Source organism: Prionailurus bengalensis, chromosome C1, assembly GCF_016509475.1.
Source record: "Prionailurus bengalensis isolate Pbe53 chromosome C1, Fcat_Pben_1.1_paternal_pri, whole genome shotgun sequence".
NCBI classification, from domain to species: Eukaryota; Metazoa; Chordata; class Mammalia; order Carnivora; family Felidae; genus Prionailurus; species Prionailurus bengalensis.
Window position 1 is genome coordinate 166,538,993 of NC_057345.1, and position 22,753 is coordinate 166,561,745.

General features: G+C 42.6%; 2 protein-coding genes across 2 annotated transcripts in view; both read right to left on the minus strand.

Moving 5' to 3' along the window:
• Positions 1 to 700: 700 nt before the first annotated feature.
• LOC122481504 (tetratricopeptide repeat protein 30B-like) lies at positions 701 to 3,386 on the minus strand. Its single transcript, XM_043577140.1, has one exon. The coding sequence runs from the start codon at positions 3,193 to 3,195 to the stop codon at positions 1,198 to 1,200; it is 1,998 nt and encodes a 665-aa protein (XP_043433075.1). The 5' UTR covers positions 3,196 to 3,386; the 3' UTR covers positions 701 to 1,197.
• Positions 3,387 to 12,541: 9,155 nt separating this feature from the next.
• PDE11A (phosphodiesterase 11A) overlaps positions 12,542 to 22,753 on the minus strand; it is a 367,330-nt gene continuing 357,118 nt past the window's right edge. The window contains exon 20 of the mRNA XM_043577142.1: positions 12,542 to 13,257. Coding sequence (XP_043433077.1) covers positions 13,102 to 13,257 — 156 coding nt within the window. The 3' untranslated portion in view covers positions 12,542 to 13,101. The remainder of the gene's footprint in view (positions 13,258 to 22,753) is intronic.

A 22,753-nucleotide genomic window follows, 5' to 3' on the forward strand; every position in this document is an offset into this window, starting at 1 on the left:
GCGTTGTAAGAAAAAGCTCCAAGTAGAAAAAAGGCAAAAATCCAAATTTCTTAGCAGTAATCAATATTTTATAGCATCCAACAAAAAGTAACAACAAACATTTACCTTATGGGTTAAAATTATTGTAAGCCAAAATACCAGAAAACATTCACTTAAAATAAGTATTTTTTTTCCCAACTGACGTAAGTATCTATAGCAGTCAACTTTCTTCTGTATGGCTGTACAGAATCAGATGTTACACCCAGAAGTAATTGTGAAAAAGCATCTAGTAGTTCAAATGATTGTGGGGCCTCAAGGGGTAAATGAATTTCTGAAGGTAAAACTTGACTGTGGAAAGTCTGGAACTCATACCTTAGTCTTTTCGTTGTCAGTTCACTGCTTACTTTTTCCTATGCTGAACACATTAGAAAGATTTACATTTGATTATTTGTCACTATTCACAAGGAGGCACAATCAGTCCTGGAAAATAAATAATAGAAAGCAAGGGGAAATAGTGTATAAAATTTAAGACCAACCAATCAACCAAATTATGGAAGAAAATTTAAGCCACAGACCAAACCTTGTAACCTGAAAAGAACCAAGAAAATAATTCTCACCCATTTAGTACCTGTTCTTTTACAAGACCTTAGGCCAAGGTCCAGTTTGACTCTGTTGAGACCCAGAGGTTATAGGACTAAAAAAATGGAGTGGAAGTATACAGTTAAGGTCAGATTTGGTTTTATTGGATAGCACAATCTATCCTGGGATGGCACAATGGACCTGTCTTTATTTGCTGATTGAAAAAAAGTCCAGCCATGGCCTAGCAATCATTTATATAGCAGTCACCAGAGGAAAGCAAACATACCCACTCTAACAATTCATTGGCTCTTGCCACCTTTTCTACAGCCTAAAATTACGATATAAACTGCTATTGAGGGTTACTTGCTTATACAAAGATGTTACTCTAGCAATTGTTGCTTGAGGGCAAACCTGGTGACTACTGGCAGAGGGAATACAAAAGTGAGCTAGCTTATACATGGGCTCCATACTTTTCTTAATTAACTGGAAAAGTCCCTCCAGCAGAATATTTGTTATTATAATTTTAAGTGTTCAAGGCTCAGTGTGTAACATGTGAAGATGCCAAAGATAAATACTGATAAACTGGAAACCAAATCTAAATAAAGGCCATTTTTTGATAAAAGACATTATCAGACATCACTATATATTCCACCCAATAATCTCATAAATCAAAGCTTTTAGCTGTCTGGATTCATATGTGACTGTATTCTTTCCAGTATGCATTCTTTCTTCTTCCAGAGGTTGTTCAATAATGGCAGGTATGTTCCTGCCATAAAGTTCACATTGTTCTAGAAACTGGACACATTCTTGAATAACACTGTCACGAAGCACGATCATGTGTTTTGACATGTTTTCTAATAAGGACAGGAAGCATCTTTTGGCATAATACCAGGTATCAGTTCCCAGTTTCTTATGATAAGGCTCCAGGCTTTTGATCACCCGAGAAATACCAAAGTCATAATTTCCTTTGGCACAATAAAGTGTGCCTATCACCAAATTCACAATGCAGAGGTGGTAGATTTTCTTATCGGGGTCATCATAGGACAGCTGCTCTTCCTCCTTTTCAATCTTCCTCATCAACTCCTCAGCTTCTTCATTCTGACTTGTCATAATATATGAAACACACAGGTTAGCCAGCACAACAGCACTGACATTCAGGATGTGGTCATAATGCTTCTTGACTATGGGTTCATAGAAACCTATAGCTTCTTTGTATTTGTCTTCCTGCATGAACAGGACATGAGCCACGTTCAACTTCCACACATCATGGTCATTACAGAATTCCACAGATTTGCGGAAGATCTTTTCCACCATTGGATAATTCTCAAGGTTCCAGTAGATTTTGGCCTGGGCCATCAACACAGGAATATACTTCTCCAGAGTGTCATCATATTCATTCACTGCCTTTTTGACAGCTTCGTCATCTCTATGGTGTCTTGCTTCCTGTACTTGTTTGGTGAGTCTCCGGAGCTGTTCAGTCAGCATCCCTGCTAGCCCATCAAGCTTAATGAAAGCCTCTTCAGGGGCTGTCTGGCAGGTGATCAAGGCATCCAAGAAGTCATAGAGATAGGGTGTGAGGAACTTGTAAGTCAAATGGGCATTCTCGGCCAGGACATCTGCTGCCAGGTCGAAATACTCATACTTACAGTAGAGCAGCAGCAGGTTGCCAAAGGTCTCCGGGGGAAAGGGGTTCTGTTGGAGCAAAAACTGTAGCTTTTCAAACCCTTCTGTAGGCCTGGCATCCATGTTCATTAGAGCCTGGTTGTGCAGGGTCACGGGGTCTAACTCTTCTTCTGCCCTAGGTGGCATGTCAGTGAGGGTTTCCTGGGCCACTTCATAGTTTCTCAGTTGGTATTCTATGGCTGCTTTGAGGTTGAAGGCTTCCACCAGGGCAGTCTGGTGAAGGACTAAGGTGTTGCCAACACTTCGAACATCGATGCCCTCAGTGGTCATGCCCACACCTAGCTCCGGGTGCTGGCGGATGCCACGCTCAATAATGTCGGCGATATGCTTTAGAGCCGAGGCATAGTGCCGGCTACTGTAATAGGCCAAAGCCAGGTTGTAGGAAAGGTCAGGCCGGTAGCCCGAAGCCTGGAGGGCCGCAAAGAACTTGGAACACGCGGCCTCATACTGTCCCTCCTTGTAGAGCAAACACCCCAGGTTGACCTGACCATCGGGCTCGTTCTCGCCCCCACTGTCCTCTCCCCCTTCCCCGCCCAGTAGCTGCTCCACCAGGCTCTTGGCCCCGGGCAGGTCGCCCTCGCTGTACTTGATCGCGGCTTGCAGACGGAGGACGCGGTTGTGGTAGGCGGGGTTGTCCAGGAGGAGGAAGGCGACCCGGGTGGCCTCTGGATAAAGGCAGGCCTTGTACAGGGCCTGGGCCTGGTACAGGCGGTACTGCTCCAGTTCCGGGTGCAGCTGGCCCAGCTGCTCATAGCACTCGGCCGCCAGCGTGAACTCCTGCAGGCGGTAGTAGCAGTAGCCCAGCAGCGACAGGCCGGCGCGGCTCCTCGGGCTCCGCTGGAGCTCGCCGCCCAGCAGCTGCACGGCCTCGGCGTAGCGCGAATCCCGGATGAGCCGGTACACGACGGCAGTGAACTCCCCATCGGGGATCTGCGCGCCGCTCAGCCCGGCCATAACCGCCAAGCTGGTGGTGCGTGCTGGTTACCACGGCAACAAGCCCACCGGAAACGGAAAGCTGCTCGTTCTGAGATTACTTTGTAATGGAATAAGCTCAATGGGAATAAAAAGTCATCACTGAAATTCCCGTTACTAATTTCGTTCTTGAAGACTTTAGGCTTCTAAGACCGGGAGTCCTGCAAGACCAAACAAACGCTTCGATGCAGTTGAGATAAGAAAACTCCACTTCCCGACATGCACCACTGCAGTCGCGCCGCAGTCGGGAACGTGCCCGCGCTGCCTGCTGGGAGTTTAGTCTCGCGGGACCGATTCACAAGCATTGGGAGAGGGGGTTTCACCGCCCCGTTGTTTGTATGTTAGTGGGGTTTGCTTGGTGTCGTTTGCGTCGTTTAGGTGTCTGACTCGGGAGAGGAAAGTTTATCGTCTGAAATCCCATGCTTGTCTTAGCTGTTTACGGTGCAGTATATACAAACGGTGTCGGTTCCTGTTTTGTGCTTGTAAATTAGTAGGAAGGAAAAGGTGGACTGAATCCTTGGTAGTGCCCTGAAATTAGAGTAGGTTCTTTTTTAAAGCCGCCCTGAGGGCATATTTCTAGGAAGTAATATGAAGAAACCAAAAGTCTATTTTTGTCGTTTCCACAGGTGGTGTAGCATAGGTTTTGTGAATCAGAAATGGTACTGTGAGATCCTCAATTTTATTATTTATTTATTTTTGATTTGCTAGATTTAATTTAATTTTTGGGTTTTTTTTGAGATCCTCAGTTTTAGATCCAAGTATCTCCAATCCTCTCTTTTCATGAACAATTATTACTGAATAGATGGTGGCATTTAAACTGGGACTCCTGCCCTGGTCCTCTAACTTTCAGTACAAAGAAGAGACCATTCTTTCTTGATCTGCCTAGATCTCCATTGGTCTTCTTCATTTTTTAATGTTTATGTATTTTTTTTAGAGCGAGAGAGCATGAGTGGGGGAGGAGCAGATAGGGAGGGAGACACAGAATCCGAAGCAGCCTCCAGGCTCTGAGATGTCAGCACAGAGCAGATGTGGGTCTCAAACACACCCTGAGCTCAAGTCGGACACTTAACTGACTGAGCCACTCAGACGCCCTTCCACTCCCCTCTACCATTTGCATTGGCCTGCCTAGTCCTTAAGATAAACTGTCAAAAGCATATCTTTGCTATATACTTAAAGACTTCCATGCAAGTCCTTTATCACCCTCCTTTATACTTTTGCTGGCCATGCATCTTTTCTATATATAAATTTTAGACCCAACACCAGCCATATTGTATGCCATATTAGACCATTTATGTACATTTTTTCTAATCTTAATAACCACCCCTATATTCTACGTATTACATGTAAGGTAAGTTTTACATACTGGAAAGTTTTATGTTATTTGCCTAAGACCACAGAGCTAAGTAGTTAGCAGCTGTGCCAGGATATCCAACATCTATTTTCAGTAGGAAATAGCGACTGATAAATAACTCATTCCATATATCCCTTGTAGATGAGTTTCTAAGAGCCTAGTGTTTGGGGCCAGGTTGTATAATGGAAGATTAGTTTCCTTTCTCCATTCAACCAACCAACCAACCAACCAACCAAACAACTTGGTGTGGTCAGTAGATATTTGAACTTCCAGATCTGAATTGCAGCTGTGAGCAGATGTTAGGAAGTAATTAGTGGGGGTGGTATAGCATCTAGTCGTCTGATAGATCTAGGCGGAGACTTCTGTAGGTGTGTGATTGTTCATAGCAGAAAACAACTGACTTTATGTACTCATTCAGTCTTCTCTCTTGCTGAAAAATTGGCAGCGCTGTGAACTTCCGAGTGGGACCAGAAAAGGAACTTGCCACTACATGAATACCAAGAAAGGAACAAACTGCGCACGTTTCAGAGTGTTGAGTGGGCCTCTGGTCCACCTAAGATACGCTGAGAACATAGCCAATGAGGATCACTCTAATTCTCCTCTAACACTTCTTCAACCCAATGTCTTGGTGCACCCTTTTAGGGCCTTCAGCTCAGCAGGTAAGAGGTTGGTTAGTGCTGCTCAGTAATTGAGGGTTGGGTGTGGGAGGATTTTCACCCTTATGGCTGCCTGACTACATTTGTCCCTTGGAAACTCAGGCTCAGTATTTAAAGATCCTTATGTATGAACCGTTACTTTGGGTAAGTTACTGTTAAATCAAGGTAAGACAACAGAACTTAGAAATGGGAAGTTACCTTTTTATCTTTCGTCTGTCAGTCTTTCTTTCAGAGTTGTATTTGTATCATGAAAGCGTTCACCTGCAAATGGTTTCTTGGAAAAATGTATGAAAAATAGAAGGACTGTCTGCTCTCCTCCAAATTTCTTGGATCCCTTCAGGCATCAGTTGGGGTCCCCTGTTTGTGTTAGTACCTGTCTGTGAGTGTGGCAGCTGACGAGGGCAGGAGGGAGGCCGCTCTGTGTCTTCCCCCTTATTTCATGTGCTGCTGTTCCCGAGGCCTGGCTTGAAAAAAGCAGGACATTCGGCTTAGACAGATGGAGGGCAGGGTCATTTTCAAAATGAAATGAGTGCACAAATCACACTGTGAAATTGGCATGACCATCACTGCTGCTGTGATAGACTGACTTTTATTTAGTTATGATGGGCAGTTGGGGAATAGATTAGGTTTTTGGAGGGGGGAGGGGCCGCAGTGAAAGAAGGCCCTTTAATTAATGAGAGAAATTCTGGAAAGCAATAAATGGGGTGGAATATTATAAAATGTCATAAAAGACCATTTTGTTTCCAACAGAATCTTGAAAACTGGAGCATGTATCAAAAAGTAAATGTATCGTACCATTGCTAGCAATAAGAAAGCATTTGGTGGTTGCAATAAAGTGATTTAGTGCCTTATTGAAAGAAACTAGGCTTTGAGAAAATGGAGTTGGACTCGGTGGATTTTGCTGCAAAAAGGAAGGCATGTTCACCATGTAGAAGAATTCCATTCAGGCAAAATGTGTAGGAGCTAAAAGCATGATGTTTGGTTCTTCATATGCTTATGTTTCTGCCTGCCAAAGCATGAGATGATCAAATCCTGTTCTATTTGTACATATAATCTGTCTGGCATTCTCTTGTAAAACAGTTGGAAGGTATGATTTCTTATTTATCCTTTACATGTGATCATGTCCTGTTGGTAAACCGGTCATTTCTGAACATCCCAACTACCACAGCTGTGGTCAGACATCTTTCTTGATAAAGGAAGACCTTCTGAAAAAACCACTTTTCAGTTGTTATTTTTTTTCCCTTCTCATTTCAGGCCATTTTCTTCAGGATGGCCAGTTTCAGGGGCTCAGTTACCTTGCTTCCTCTCAACAGTAAACAGGGAAAAATAATAAATTAGTACCAAATTGGTAATGTAATTGACTTTTAGAAGCATCCCTTCCATCTTTTAATACTTTTGGAAAGGTTGTATACCAAATCAATACTTGGGGACATGTATGCTCAGACATTTAACCTCATTATGAACTCTCTTTTTGCTGGTGGTTTCAGCTCTATTATTTACATTAGATTTCTTTCTTGGATATACCTTATTTTTTTTTTTATCAAGTAGCTTATATTTAGGTGCTTACAGTGTTAGCACTGTTACCTAAACTTATCAGGGAGAACACAATAGCATTATAGTTTATAAATGGAGTTAGTAGGGAAGGCACAACTGTGGATACTGGTATTTGAAGAAAGCGATCAGCCATCCAAACAAAGAGCTACTCTAAGCCTTGTGTTTATACAGTACTTTCTGTACCAGGACCAGGTCCTGCTTTGCCTAACTTCCCTCATTAATCCTCACAGCCCTTCTGTGAATTAGGTGACTCTTATTTTTGGCCCCACTGGAAAACCATGGACTGCAAAACACAAAAGGAAGCCTGTGGTTGCAGCAGCCCGCCCGCGGGGGCTGGCGATTGCTTAAGCTGGCCAGTAGGGGCCACACTGCACCTCTTCCCTCTCTCCCCCTGGGCACCTCCTCTCCAGTCCTTTGAATTGGCTTTGGATCATTTGCTGCAGTTTGTTCTAATAGAACAGGCACAATGGTGTAAGAATTTTAAAGTTTAAGCACCGAAGCCGTTGTGTAATTGTATGGCGTCAGTGTGGCCGGCAGCCCTGCATTGATGCGATCCCCCTGTGTAATTGCCCATGCAAATTCGAGCGGTCTGTAAGGGACGCAGAAACCCGCATTTGGCTACAGATTCTTCTCCCCCCGAAAATCTAATAACTCGAAGAACCTTTTGTCATCTTTAAAATGCACCATGGACAGGGATGTCTCAGTATCCCTCTCATAGGGGCAGACATCACAGATCAAGACTTTAAATCACCCTTCACAAGAGAAATAAAGATTATTCCAGAGGTTTAGTTAAACTTTAAGCATTTTATTAAAAACCAAGATAGTTAGGTCTCTTAAAGCAGACTGTTTCAAACTCATGAATTAGTTGCCTGTGAAATTGCTTGCAATCTGTAATGTAGTATTCTTACAATGAAACATCAGCCTGACAAATCGTACAAAGCCAGTGACTTCCAAACAATTCAGCTGAAGACATATTTCCCTCCTTTTGTGTAAAACAATAGTAATTAGGAAGCACATCCAGAGGGGATCCTTTTTAGATTATTGTATATCAAAATAAAATGGCAAAAGCAATTTTCTCTCATGGGAATGAGACTTAACAAAACCTCATCTCTTATTTCTGTACTATGCCCTTCCTTCCTCGCTCCCTCCCTTCTTTCCTCTCTCCCTTTTTTCCTTCCTCCCTTCCTCCCTTCCTCCCTTCCTCCCTTCCTCCCTTCCTTCCTTCCTTCCTTCCTGTAATTCATGTAAACATGATTTAATATAAATCTAAAGAAAACAAATTGAGGTTCTAATACATATATACATATAGAAAGTGAACACAAAGATAAATCATGGCCTCAAATAGCACATTTTTATCACAGAAAATACTTCATTTACCTAATAAACATATTTCTGTACCAGTGTATACATTGAACAACATTGGTATAGATACGCTGCACAGAAACAATTAATCTTTAGCCCTGTTGAGAGATGTGCCAAATATGCAAGAACATTCAAAATTAAATTAGGGAAGATGTAACCCAAAATTGATAGCTGAGGAAAAGGTAGTAACGCAAACAATGTAAGCAGGACACCGGGCATTGCTGAACCTGTGCTCATCGTGACATTCCCTGGACACGCTTCATCTTGTTTCTGTCCTCCCTGTGTTTTATTCTATTACTGCTCACTTATGAAACTTACAAAATTCTGGCTTTCTTGTAGCCAGACCCAACTTTTAAATTTCCTGCTACATTTGAGTTTTGGGAGTTCTTTACAGCAAGTGGCAGAACAGCTGTTTCAGAGACTGTTATTCTGAAGCAGACAATGAGACTTCACGGCACTGGCATTGCCGGAGTTTTTAGGGTCCTAAATTAGGTTTTGTTCTGTTGTTTAATGAATTCTCTTGGAGTTTTTTATTTTTTCTAGGCCAGACATTTTTCTTTAGATTTAAATCTTCCCTAACATGTTTAGATTTCTGTCTTGCTTGAAGGGAGTTTTTCCCACTATTACTGGGGGTGAGATATATTTTACCTTTCTGCAATTCATTAAGAGTCAGCAGGAGAAATGGATTTTAAAATAATTGTACTGCAAAGTAAATTGAGTAGATTCTGTTTAATGACCTAAGGTAAGTGGATAAAGTATGATAAATTTTGATACATGAAAAAAGCAACTGAATTCCTGTAGCATTAATATTAGATGATATTGCTATTACACTAACAAAAATTTAAAGATTATTTCTAACCCAACCCAACGTGTATGCAAATATAAAATACCTGGAAATGTATAGACATCTCAGATTTTAGAAATAAAAAACACATGCAATTTTAATTTCACTTGATTCACTTTATAAATTGACTTCTAAATTAAACCAACTGCCATTTATGGGATATCTAGCTATGAGATAATCTAAAGTTGTCCCTTATGAAGTAAAAGGGTACATTTTAAAAAAGCTGTACTGACAACCATATCTTTCTTGATCACTAGAGGCAGTCTCAGACATATATGTGGTAGGGGTGTTTTATATATACCCCATATATGTAACTTTTTATTTTGTCTTTGGAGAGAAGATGACCTCTTTAGGTTTGTTCCTATTGTGTTTGAGAAGAGTAAGTACGACAATTATGTGGAAAATATTTTAAAAATTAAATACAGGTTGGTCCTCTGTTGTAGAAATGAACCGAATAAAGCCAGTGCTTTTATTTTACAGGTGCAAAACCCAAGACCTGGAGGGTCCCAAAAGAACAGGTCAAACTGGTGGCCAAGTCGGGGGCCAGGGCCCGTCTACTGTGCATCCTGTGGTGACCTTTGTAGTTTGCACGTGATCTCTCCTGGCCAGTATCATAAGCTACATTGTGGGTTGTGCATGTGTTGTCTACATATCGACTACTAAGAAAATAAATAACATGTCTGAAAAAACATATCATGTGGAGAAGGTAGGATGAAGTCCTTTCAGCCATTAATGCCAGGAGCCCCAAGGAAGCAAACATAGTCTGGTCAGCTGAAGGTTTTATAAGAAGGCTCACATTTCAAATGCCTTCCTCCAGTAGGAAACAACCATTAATGATAAAGACTGAGAAAATGTCTCTTTATTGTAGGGAAGCAAAATATATAGATAATCACACATACCTCTCAGTCTTGGAAAATCATGCCTTATTTAGAAAAGGGCTTGAAAATATCTCAAACACCCAAGTGTTCAGCCTCTCACCCCTGGGGTTGCACAGGGAGGGTGCTGCTGTCCTTTTCCACTGCTTCATGGTCTCCGAGGAATGGACCCATGGCATTAGTCAGCAGTTTCTGAATTTTGACCCACAATAGGAAAGATACCTTAAGACAGGAAAAATAGATGGAGGCAATTACAAACAGCTACTTGATTGATGGTTGACATTGTCAGGGCTCCAGTGTATGGCAGATTGCAATGGTGTTGAACTCCCCTTGCTACCAGTGGATGTTGCTATTGGCAACCGTGCAGTGAAGCCAATAAAAAGGCAAGAGAATGAGACGAAAGCTCAACCTTAGTGGAAGCCGTAGGGTTTGTGCTATAAATTATGTTCCCCTTAGCAATGTGTAGCATCAACGTTCAGGGCGGCTCGGGTGCTCATAGCTGCCTGCAGTCTCCATCGGACCCTGGGTCTAGTTTTATCATAAAGCACATGCTTTAAAATTTTGCTCTAGATAGACTGGCATCCGTCTGTCTGGGCTATTTATTTATTTATTTATTGTTGGGGAGGATAACAGATGTGGGTTCATCTCTGCCTCACATGGGCTGATTTTCAATTCCCGTTTGTGATATAAACATGGTGTGCCATAATAGCTGGAAACACCTGCAGTGCTTCTGAGCTGCAGACACATGACCCAGGTCTGTCCCCAACTCCACCCCCTCTTTGTTCCTCACCTGAAGGAGGGGAGACAGCCGGGCAGAAGCTATTTTCCTTTAGAGCAGAGCGATTCAGAAAACTGGCTTAATAAAATCCATAAATCTGAGCAGCCTCCTCTTACCTGCTCTGTGAAGGCACTTTTTCCTACACTCGTTTTTTTTCTCTAGATTCTCCAGTCTTCGCTGCAGAGACAGCTGTAAATGGTGGCCAGGAACATGAATTTTTAGGTTCCCACTCCCTCCTCTCTTTTGTCAAACCCCTCCCTGCTCAAATAACTCTCTTTTCTAAGCAATTGATGACAGGATTCTGTATCCTCCTTTTTGGGGTTAGAAGCACCATTTTTCTTTGTTTGGATTGATGTTTACCTGGCCTTTGGCAGTTCTCTTACCATCTGCCTCAGTCTCTGTCTTTTCTTTTTTGGGTGTCTTTTGCTTCTCATCCTCATCTTCCTCTCCCCCCCCCCCCCCCTTTGCCTGGTTTATAATTTTCTTTGACTTTGTTTCTTGTTGCATGAAATCTTATGTCTTGCCTACAGATAGATACCTGTTCTTCCCTCTCTTTGGTTTTGGAACCTTCCTTTGCCCATTCTTTTTTTTTTTTTTAATTTTTTAAAAACCTTTATTCACTTTTGAGAGACAGAGAGAGGGGCACAGAGAGAGGGGAGACACAGAATCCGAAGCGGGCTCCAGGCTCTGAGCTGTCAGCACAGAGCCCAACGCGAGGCTCGAACCCACAAACCATGAGATTGTGTCCTGAGCCGAAGTCGGATGCTCAACCAACTGAGCCACCCAGGCGCCCCTTTCATTTACCCATTCTTAAAACATTTTTGGAATGTCTACTATGTGCCAGGGAAACAATACTCCTTGTGTAACTTGGCCCCTATTTCCTTAATATTTGAGTAGTCAAGTTAATAACTGATACTGACTAGTAACCATAAGAACAAAAATGATTTGTGAACTTTAGATTTTTCAGAGCTGGAATGGACTTCACCGTTCATCTAGTCCGGGGATGTCCAACTCCTCGGAGCTCCTTTACGGACCACCATGTCTGTAACCAAAGAGGAGAATTTGCAGGTTCTGGGTCTCCCAACCTGGCTTCAAACAGAGAATTTCAGCTCTTAGATGTTTTATATCTCGGAGATTCCTTGTAAGATTTTTTTGAACAAAGAGTTCTAAGGTTAAACATGTTTGCAAATCACTTCTTAACGTAATCTCATTCAGCAAATGAGGAAACAGGCTGGGACAAGTTAGGTGTTTTGTCCAAAGCCACCCAATAACTGGTGCCAAAGCCAGAGTCGTAGGTCTAGCTTCTAGTCCAGCATTCTTTGGACAAGTCAAACCATGTCCTCAATCTCTCAGGTCAAATGGGGGGCAAAGCAGTTTTCTAGTCATTGCATCGATTTAATATAGTTTATTATTATAAACCTAGCCTCCTAGAGCATATTTGTCCCCTGGCCAGACTGTTATTTCTTTCTTATACTTAAGGAAAAATAAAAAAATTGGCAACCACCACATTTGGCTTTAGGTTGGTATCAGTAGGAACTTTCAATGGTGTATAAAAACCAATCCCTAAGAGAACTCAAGGTAGTCTGTGATTATTCTCTGCGGCTCTGCTGTGGCCTGTAAAATGTCTTCGAGGTTGGAAATAGTTCCTAAGTGTTCATGGGTCACTTGTGGTGAATCCAGCTGTGGACTTCCTTTCATCCCTCCTTTAATTAAAGCCTATTAATCCATTCTTTCTGGGAGAAGACTTGGTCTACAACAAAGGGTGAATTTTAAAAAAGTGGAAAAGGGGGCCGCAATCCCAATGCAGTGTTACGAATTTTGTATAAATACCAGTCACACAAACAAACGCATTTGTTATCTTCCTACTATGGGCCTTTTTAGGGGAAAACTAGGACTGACCAGTATTGGTAAGGATGCTATGGTTTATTTTTTAGGTAGGCAATTCTAAAGGCTCTAATCCATCATTAAGAAGCTTTAGGATAAAAATAAAATACCTCTACAGGATACAAACTGGGCTTCTTGGAACAGTGTGGCACAAAAGGGCACTCAGGAGAGGATGCAAAGGCAGGCATTGCTTGGCTTGTAACAAATAGAAGAGCTGGATACAAAGTGAAGCAGCGCTAATGGCGCGTTCCCTGCTCTGGGCTCCGTCGGCCACTGGGCTCGGCATGAGCAGGGCCGGCTGTCCTCTGGTGCGGGGTCCTCTGCCCAGCACCTCTCCCACGTGTGCTCGTGTGCTCGTCAGGGGAAGCTGAGCGCCCCGGGGCCGGGCTCCCTCCCCACCTCCTCTGTCCTTCCTGTCGCACTCTCCTCCGCGGACCACACTTAAAGGTGGAAGCCCAGGCGTGCTTCCCGGTGCAAACCAAGAGACTCTGCCAGAGCTTAAAGGAACAAAAGGATGACGTGGGCTGGCCCGAAGCTGGCCCTTCAGGATGCAGTCATTTTGCAGCGGCAGCTAAGCTGGAGGGTTAGTTTCTGTCTTCCCCAGCAGCCACGAGGCTGGCAGACGAGGGTGAGGTGGCCGGCACCAGCAGCCTTTTCTGGTGCAGCTCTTCCCACTTACTTCTGTTCGCTGCCACCGAGTCCAGCATGGGCTTCAGTTTCACGTTGACCTTCACCAACGCCTGAAATAAAACAAAAAAAAGGTGGAGGAGAGAGGAACCCGAGTCACTGACATGGTTTTCTAGCTTTCCCTTGTGAGGAGAACGGACACTGGCTGCAAGAAATGAATGTGATGATTATTTTGGTAAACCCGAGCTATTGGCAAGAAGTAAACATGCATGTAACACCATCGTGCTGCATTAATAGAGCCTGTGCAGAAAATGAAAAAAATAAGACAGGGTGGCTGTGTACTACTCCCAGGGTGCTAGCCCATTAGATTATGATCCTGTTCTAAATCTATATCCAGACAAGACAGGACACAAAATACTCGGCTCACACATGCCTACTTATGTATATCGTTGCCTGCTCTGGACACTCCAGATCTCAACAGACCATGAACTTAAAGCTTTACTAAGATACACCTACCATTGGCTCCACCACGGAGGAGGGGAGGGTTCTGGGTGGACTCATCTGAATAAGAAAGGCCAGATAACATCCCAAGAGAAGAGAAGGTGCTCATTTTTCAAGCTAAGGATCCGGGAGCTGTGCTAAATGAACAGACTGGCATGTGAACATGTATGAAGATGGACGCGAGACAAGAGAAAAAGGAGTGGGGAAGAGAGGGGTTGGGCTGCAGGGAGGGGATGGAAGGGGACACACAGGCAGAGGCCAGAGGCCAAGGTTCCAGGGGCTTATTTGCAGGAGACTCTCCTAAATGTTTTTTTACTTAATTTTGTTGTCTTTGAAAAAGAGTTCCCTACTCCCTAATAGTATAATTTTCCAACCGCTGTCGTGGAACAGAGCAATGAATAAAGCAAGGGTCATGGAGTTGTGCCGGTATTAGCCCATGGAAAGGGAATGCTCCCACTTTGTGCCTTGGGTCTGTGTTCTGTGGCCACAGATCATACCCTTGGTCCTTGTAGACACTTGCAGGTGTGGCGCATTTATCCCAAGGGGGAACAAATCCACTGCAATGTCAGCACACCTCCTGAACAACCTTCTCCAAGCAGGGCCTGTGGTTAGGGGGTGGTTGATAGCAAAGCCTCCCAACAAAGAATAGCCCTTCATGTTGAGGGCATCACTAGAGGTGACCAGGGATGCTACTGAGCTGTGAGCCCTCCAACCTGGCCGAAGTGGTGACCCTTCACACTGATGTCTCTTAGAGCATATTCCTCAAGAGTGACATTTATCTCACCAACCAACATTTAATTTCAAATCAGATGTATTAGTGAAATATGAAAATATTTCATATATGAAAATAAAATTCAGGTAGTGATCAAAATCCTCTTTATTGAGAAAAATGCAGGTGACTGTTTTCTATTCATTGCACAGTGTTTTTATTTGGATGATAGTGTAGGGTAGCAACGAATGCCATGGTTTTATTTAGTATAGTTTGGCACTGGCTCCTCGTCACTCTGATCGAGCCTTTTAATTAAACTGACTACTATAATTCCTATGGAAATTAGTGTTTATATTATTTTCCTGCTACAAAAGCTTTTCTCTACAACTTATTTTTTTTTTTTAATCCCAGGAGCACAAATTGGAATTTTTTTCTGCCTGAAATGTAATTAAAAACTCATTTGATTACTATATTTCTGGCTCTGTTTTACTTATTAAATTCCTGTAATCAGTTTTCTTTTATGAAGCTGCTGGGAAATGATCTCAAAAGCAACACATTTTTCTCTTCCTTGGCAGGTTCCCGAGCATTTACTAAATTACATTCATAGCACCTGCCCATGATTCGAATTACTCCACCAATTTATTCCTTAAACCATTTAAGTTTATTTGGCTTAGCCCCAAACAGACATTTCTTTCCTTTATCTAGCTCTTTGTTCTCCCTCTTGCTTCCTTTGTGGTGAATAAAAACAAAACAAAACAAAACAAAACAAAACAAAAAACTCCAAACTTTTGGGGAGGTACATATTTCTCAGAATTCTTCCTTCCCTTTATTTCATATTCTCTTTAATTAAATACAGAATTGCTATACTAGAATATCATTTTCCTCTGGCAGGTGCTGGGTCTAGGCAAAAGTAGCAAAAATCCCATCCTGTGCCATCAGTAAGATAATTGCTCCCACTATTTAGAAAGATATGGATATTCCTACAAACTTCTCATCAGCAAGTGACACCTGATGAGTTCTGTGCAAATGCTAACATCTGTCTTGTTTGACTTCCTCATCACTTAGCAAAAGAGAAAGGGGACACTTATCACCTGTCTGCTCAGTCTCCATATACATGCAGAGCAACTAGAAAGGTTATGTACGTTAGTTATGTAGATGTACATGGTGCCATCAGCCGCGGATGCTGAATCTCTCCTGTGGCATCCCTGCAGTGTGACCATTGCAGTGTTTAAACATGCCCACAGGCAGTGAACTACCTCCCAGGTTGTTCTGATTTTGGAATGTTGTTCTTATATTGAAGTGAAATCTATATCCCTGTAACTTCTACCTAATGGTCCTTGAAGCCAGAATGTACTTGAGCAGGGTAGGACTGATGACTCATGTGCTGCTCCAAGTGTAGGTCAGCGTTGAGACTGCCCTAAAAACCCAACTTGGGATGTGCTGCTTATTATCCTTGGGGCAACTATATGGCTATCACGGGGGCTCCCAAACTCACGTCCAATCTGCCTGGCCCACCACAGACACCTTGGGTACTTACTTACCTGCTCTGGGACAGCCCTGGGCATCTAGTCACCTAAGTGGCTGAGGGACCCCACTTTCTTCATGATTCCATTCACACTCACGTAGGGTGCCCAGCATGTAGGGTTTATTCCACATTTTATTTATGTTTTGAGTAAGTGATATGTTCACATAGTCCAATGGATACAAACGGTACAAAAGGTACAGTGTAAAATATCCCTTCATCCCCTGTCCCCAGACATTTAGTTTCTTTCCCTAGAGACAACCAAACTTAGTGTATCCTTCAAGAACCATTTTATGTGGAAGCCATATATGAAAGGCCCACAGCTAGTATCATCCTCAATGGGGAAAAATGAAGAATTTTCCCGTAAGGTCAGGAACACGACAGAGATGTCCACTCTCACCACAGTTGTCTACATAGTGTTGGAAGTCTTAGCCTCAGCAGACAAGCAAATGAAATGAAAGGCATCCAAATTAGCAAAGAAATAGTCAAACTTTCACTCCTCACAGATGACATGATACTCTACATGGAAAACCCAACAGACTCCACCAAAAAACCGCTCGAGCTGATAAACGAATTCAGCAAAGTCACAGGATATAAAATCAATATACAGGCATTGGGTGTATTTCTATACACTGATAATGAGTCAGCAGAAAAAGAAAGCAAGGGATCAATCCTATTTATAATTGCACCCAAACCCATAAAATACCTAGGAATAAACCTAACCAAAGACATAAAAGATCTGTATGCTGAAAACTATAGAGAGTTTATGAAAGAAATTGAAGAAGCCACAAAGAAATGGGAAAACATTCTATGCTCATGGATTGGAAGAACAAATATTGTCAAAATGTTGATAATACCCAAAGCAATCTACACATTCAATGCAAACACTATCAAACTAACACCAGCATTCTTCTCAGAGCTAGAATAAACAATCCTAAAATTTGTATGAAACTACAAAAGCCCCTGGGTAACCAAAGTAATGTTGAAAAAGAAAACCAATGGGGCATCTGGGTAGCTCAGTTGGTTAAGCGTCCGACTTCGGCTTAGGTCATGATCTCGCGCACTCCATGAGTTTGAGCCCCATGTTGGGTTCTGTGCTGACAGCTCAGAGCCTGGAGACTGCTTCAGATTCTGTGTCTCCCTCTCTCTCAGCTCCTCCCCCACTCATGCTCTGTCTCTCTCTCTCAAAAATAAACATTAAAAAAGAAAAAACCAAAGCTGGAGGCATCACAATCCCAGACTTTAGCCTGTACTACAAAGCTGTAATCATCAAGACAGTATGGTATTGGCACAAAAAAAGGCACATAGATCAATGGAATAGAATAGAGAACCCAGAAATGGACCCATAAATATATGGCCGACTTATCTTTGACAAAGCAGGAAAGAGTATCCAATGGAAAAAAAGACAGTCACTTTAGCAAATGGTGCTGGGAGAACTGGACAGCAACATGCAGAAGAATGAAACTGGACCACTTTCTTACACCATACACAAAAAGAAATTAAAGATGGATGAAAGATGTAAATGTGAGACAGGAAACCATCAAAATCCTACAGGAGAAAACAGGCAGCAACTTTTGACCTCAGCTGCAGCAACTTCTTACTTGACATGTCTCCGGAGGCAAGGGAAACAAAAGCAAAACTGAACTATTGGGACCTCATCAAGATAAAAAGCTTCTGCACAGCATAGGAAACAATCAACAAAACTAAAATGCAACTGACAGAATGGAAGAAGATATTTGCAAACGGCATATCAGATAAAGGGTTAGTATCCAAAATCTATAAAGAACTTATCAAACTCAACACCCAAAAAACCAAATAATCCAGTGAAGAAATGGGCAGAAGACATGACATTTTTTAAAGAAAATATCCAGATGGCAAACAGACACATGAAAAGATGCTCAACATCACTCATCATCAGGGAAATACAAATCAAAACCACAATGAGATACCACCTCACACCTGTCAGAATGGCTAACATTAACAACTCAGGCCACAACAGATGTTGGCGAGGATGTGGAGAAAGGGGAACCTTTTTGCAGTGTTGGTGGGAATGCAAGCTGGTGCAGCCACTCTGGAAAACTGTATGGAGGTTCCTCAAAAAATTAAAAATAGAACTATCCTATGACCCAGCAATTACATTATGAGGAATTTATCCAAAGGATATAACAATGCTGATTTGAATGCTGACTTGGAGGGGCATACACACCCCACCCCAATGTTTGTAGCAGCACTATCAACAATAGCCAAATTGTGGAAAGAGCCCAAATATCCATCAACTGATGAATGGATTAAGAAGATGTGGTACACACACACACACACACACACACACACAGGAATACTACTCTGTGATGAAAAAATGAAATCTTGCCATTTGTAATAATGTGGAGGTACTGGAGGGTATTATGCTATGGGAAATAAGTCAGGCAGAGAAAGACAATACTCATGTCAAATTTGAGAAACTCAACAGATGAACATAGGGGAAGGGAAGAATAAGTTACAAACAGAGAGGGAGGCAAAACATAAGAGATTCTTAAATACAGAGAACAAACTGAGAGTTGCTGGAGGAGAGGTGGGTGGTGGGATGGGGCATTAAGGAGGACACTTTTCAGGATGAGCACTGGGTGTCATATATAAGAGATGAATCACTGGGTTCTACTCCTGAAGCTAAGACTACACTGTATGTTAACTAACTTGAACAAAAAAAAAAAAAAAGAAAAAAAAAAGGAAAAGAAATGTTTTATGTGGTTGCCTGAGTGGGTCAGTTGCATCCAACTCTTGATTTCGGCTCAGGTCAAGATCTTGCACTCTCTGAGTTTGAGCCCCACGTTGGGCTCTGTGCCAACAGTGTGGAGCCTGCTTGGGATTCTCTCTCTCTCTTTCTCTCTCTGCCCCTTCCCAATGTGTGCACAGGCACTCTCTCTCTCAAAATAAATAAACATTAAAAGCGAAACACTTTATGTATATGTAAGCACATATAAAAAATATATACATATGCATATGTATATATGTATACATATGATACTTTATACATATGTATAATGTATATGTGTGTATGTGTATAATTAAGTTGATTTTCCTATCATTTCAGATGTTTCTTTCAGAGACAGAGTGAAGTCAAAATTTTGTGGAACATTATTATGATGCTTGAGTGAGCACAAGGGTACTGTGTAGAAATTAGTACCTGGAGTATAGAGAGGAGAGGGACCAAATTCTAATTTTCTATTGTTATGACACTGAGTGTTTCTTCTGCAGAACTTAATCTGCTGTGAATCCCATTTCTTGCAGTTTTCCTCTGAAAAACTGTAGTTTTCATTTCCAGAAGTTTGAGTTGGGCATTTTTTATATCTTCCATGACTGTGATTATCATGCTTGGTCTTTCCTCTACCCTTTGAACATATAAAACATAATAAGTGTCTTAATGTCCTTCTCTATCAATTCTATGATCTGTATCATTTCTGAGTCTGTATGGATTGGTTTTTCTCATTATTACAGGCCAAGTTTTCTTGCTTCTTTGCATGCCTGGTAATCTTGATTGGATATTAGGCATGGTGAATTTTATGTTGTTGGGTGATGGATTTTTATTTGCTTATCTATTTATTTATGTTTGCATTTCTTTAAACATTTTTCAGTTTTGTTCTGGAATGCAGTTAGGTTACTTGGAAATTATTTGGTCCTCTGAGGTTTGCTTTTAAGCTTTGCTAGGTAGGTCCAGAGCAGCCTTTAGTCGGGTTAATTTGGGTCCACTACTGAGACAATAACCTTCTGAGAATCGGACCCAGTACCTCATATATTTCAACGTTTTTCTTTAATATTCTGCCCGGGGGAGCATGGACGATTCCCCAGCCTGTGGGAGCTCTGAGGATTATTCCACTTGCTCCCTTTTGCTGTTCTTTCCTCAGCCTCAGCAGTTTCCCCGCATGCATGTAGTGAACAGCGCTGAAGACTCATAGGGGTGCTCTGCAGATCTCTGGAACTCTCTCTCATGTGACTATCTCTTCTCTTGTCCTCTTCCCTGGGAACTCCAGCCCCTGGGGCTCCACAGGCCCCTGGCTCTGCCTCCTCAACTCCGTGAGCCCACTGGGCCCTGGCTGGGATTCTCTCCCTGTGCTGTCGCCTGGAAGCTGTCTCCAGTAGTAAGGAGTAAGCTAAGATCATCGTAGGGCTCACTCCATTCGTTCCCCTCTCTCAGGAATCTCCATATTGTGCTGCATGCTGCCTGTTTCCACTGTCTGTAGAACTTAATCTGCTCCATGGTTTCCCCCCTGTCACTCTATCATGGCCAGCAGTGGAAGTCCCTTATCACTGGTTTTAAATAGCTGTTTTGAGTACTCTCCCATGACCTCCCATGGAGAGTGGAAATAAGGCCTTTTATCTTTGTAACTCTAGTTCCTACCACAGTGACTCCAGGGAACAAGAGTCTTCCCTCTCTGCCCACAGAGCAGTGGCAGGAAGAAGGGGTGAGTCTAGGAGAGCGGCCAGTGGCTGAGAGCAGGGTCAGGACATTCTGACCTGCTACAGAATCCTGCTGTAAAAACAAACCCAGAATGACCCTCTTGGGAAATGAATATAGTATTTTCTCTTATTACCATTATTCCTGGGACCATGTTTTTATCAGCTTGCCAAGCTGCTGGGAGTCAGATTCTGGCCCTGTTTTCCCTCAGCCATCATGATCCATGTCCGCTATCATCTGGCCCAGTGTGTGCTTATTCTTGACCACAATCCCTTCTTAGAACCCAACTGCTGGATAGATGGGGCACATGGGGGACAAGGGAATAAACAAAGAGAAAGCCACATTCTTAGAACAGGTCACTACTCCTATACTCTGTTGCTGGAAGGGGGCGGGGAACATAAAGGAACACCAGCAAATTAAAACCACATTTGTCTTTGAATTTGAAAATGTCCAACTATGTCATTAGTACCTTTTCAAAACTTTGAGGGAGTTACCTGAGCTGACGCTTCATTTTTTTTTTTTTGAAAGGCCAAAGAGAGATGTTTTCACGTCCTGTGGTCGAATTGTATATATTCAGAGTGCTGGCACCAAGAGTTAGTATTTTCTGCCTTCCCCCATCTCCACCTTACCCAAGAGAAATATTCAGAAACTAAGGAGTACAATACATGGTAGAAAACAATGAGTTCAAAGGATTTTTTTAATATCAATTTTTCATAAAATATAAAATTAGACTTGGAGCCCATCTTGACTCTCTGAGGTGATATCCCTGTCATGAAGATATGATCACTTTACTACCATGATTATTTACTTTCTGAGTGAAAATGTCCAAAAGCCCATTTGGGGCTGGTGTTTTGAAATGGAAAACCACTGGTGATATGACCAGCTGGTGTCATCATGCTCAGACCTTCTCAACAGGAAGGGCAAGAGAGCACGCAAGTGGTGGCAGGCCCTGAGATTCCCTTGAATTCATGTGCCTGGATGGTCACACGTGCAAAGAGCGTCTCAGGAGGAACAAAGGAGGCTTCTCCTTAAGGTATGTGACTTCGGAAAGAAGTGGCCAATTGTGGGAGCAAATCCACACTCTTCAATTGTTCAGCCACTACCTTTCTGGGCCCCCAAAGGTTAAGATTATTCATGATTTAACCTGACACATTCCTGAATTTTACATGTCAGGCTGTACTGCGGCAGTTGGCTAAGAATCGTGTTTGGCTTTGCCAGCCTCCTACTCTTCTATCATGTTGCAAGGGTCAGAGGCAGTGAACTCTTTGTCCAGAACTGAACTCATCGCCTTCCTCCAAACCTTCCTTTGCTGTTCGGTTTACTGTGTCAGAGAGCTGAGCATCGTCACCTCCACCTAACTGCTCAAGATGGAAATCTATGGGTCATCCATGACATCTCCCTCTTCCCCCCCACATCCAAATGGTCACCGAGTCCTGTCAACCCTGTGCCCAAAGCGTCGTGTGTCAGTCTCTTGCCATGTCTACAACCCTGGTTTAGATCACCATCATCTTCTCAACGGCTCTAACCTGGCTGCCTGCCCTTCCCTTCCTCCTGTCCAATTAACTGCCCACATTGTAGCCACAGATCCCAGCTCATCACTCTCTACCCTGAGCCTTTCAGTGGCTTCCATTTGATTTGACTGTGCTGGAAGGACCCTACCTAAAAAGAGAATTATGGTATTAGAAGAGAATAAAATCTAGGAACAAAACAGAAGAGAGAGAGAGAGAGAGAAAAAAAAAAACACCTCAGAAAACCCAAGGAAAAGCTTGGGTTATACTACGAAAGCAGAGTTTTGAAATGCCAAAGTAAGCCCATCAAGTTTTCTAGGAAACCTGCAGTTCACATCTTTCTATGCATTTTAACGTTTTCCTGAGTAGAAAATCATAAGCCGAACTCCGCATGGTATGTTTGGCAGGGGAGTCGCCGAAGTGTTAGTTACTACATGTGAGAGCAGATGGAGCTGGCTGTGGGGTCCAGATGGGAGGCAGCAAACAGATTCCTCCTAAACCCCACTCCTTCCCTCCCCAGTTCAATGGCCTCTGAAACTCAAGGTTGTGTAAAAATTAATTTGCATTAAATTGCTTAAGATAATGTATTAACTGCCAAAGGAGGCTTCCAGCAGTTTTTAAAACTTGCTTTGAAAAACAAATAATCAAACAATGATGGTGAACACAGAAGCAAGCCAGGAATACTTTGAATAAATGTTTTTAAACCTTCACATTAAAGACACCAGCTTTAGGGGCGCCTGGGTGGCTCAGTAGGTTAATCGACCGACTTCGGCTCAGGTCATGATCTCACGGTTTGTGAGTTCGAGCCCCGCATTGGGCTCTGTGCTGACAGCTCAGAGCCTGGAGCCTGTTTCAGATTCTGTGCCTCCCTCTCTCTCTGGCTCCCCCCACCCTCTCATGCTCTGTCTCTCTCTTTCTC

Coding starts and splice junctions, on each gene's coding strand:
- LOC122481504 (XM_043577140.1), bottom strand. CDS start 3,195: ATGGCCGGGCTGAGCGGCGCGCAGATCCCCGATGGGGAGTTCACTGCC.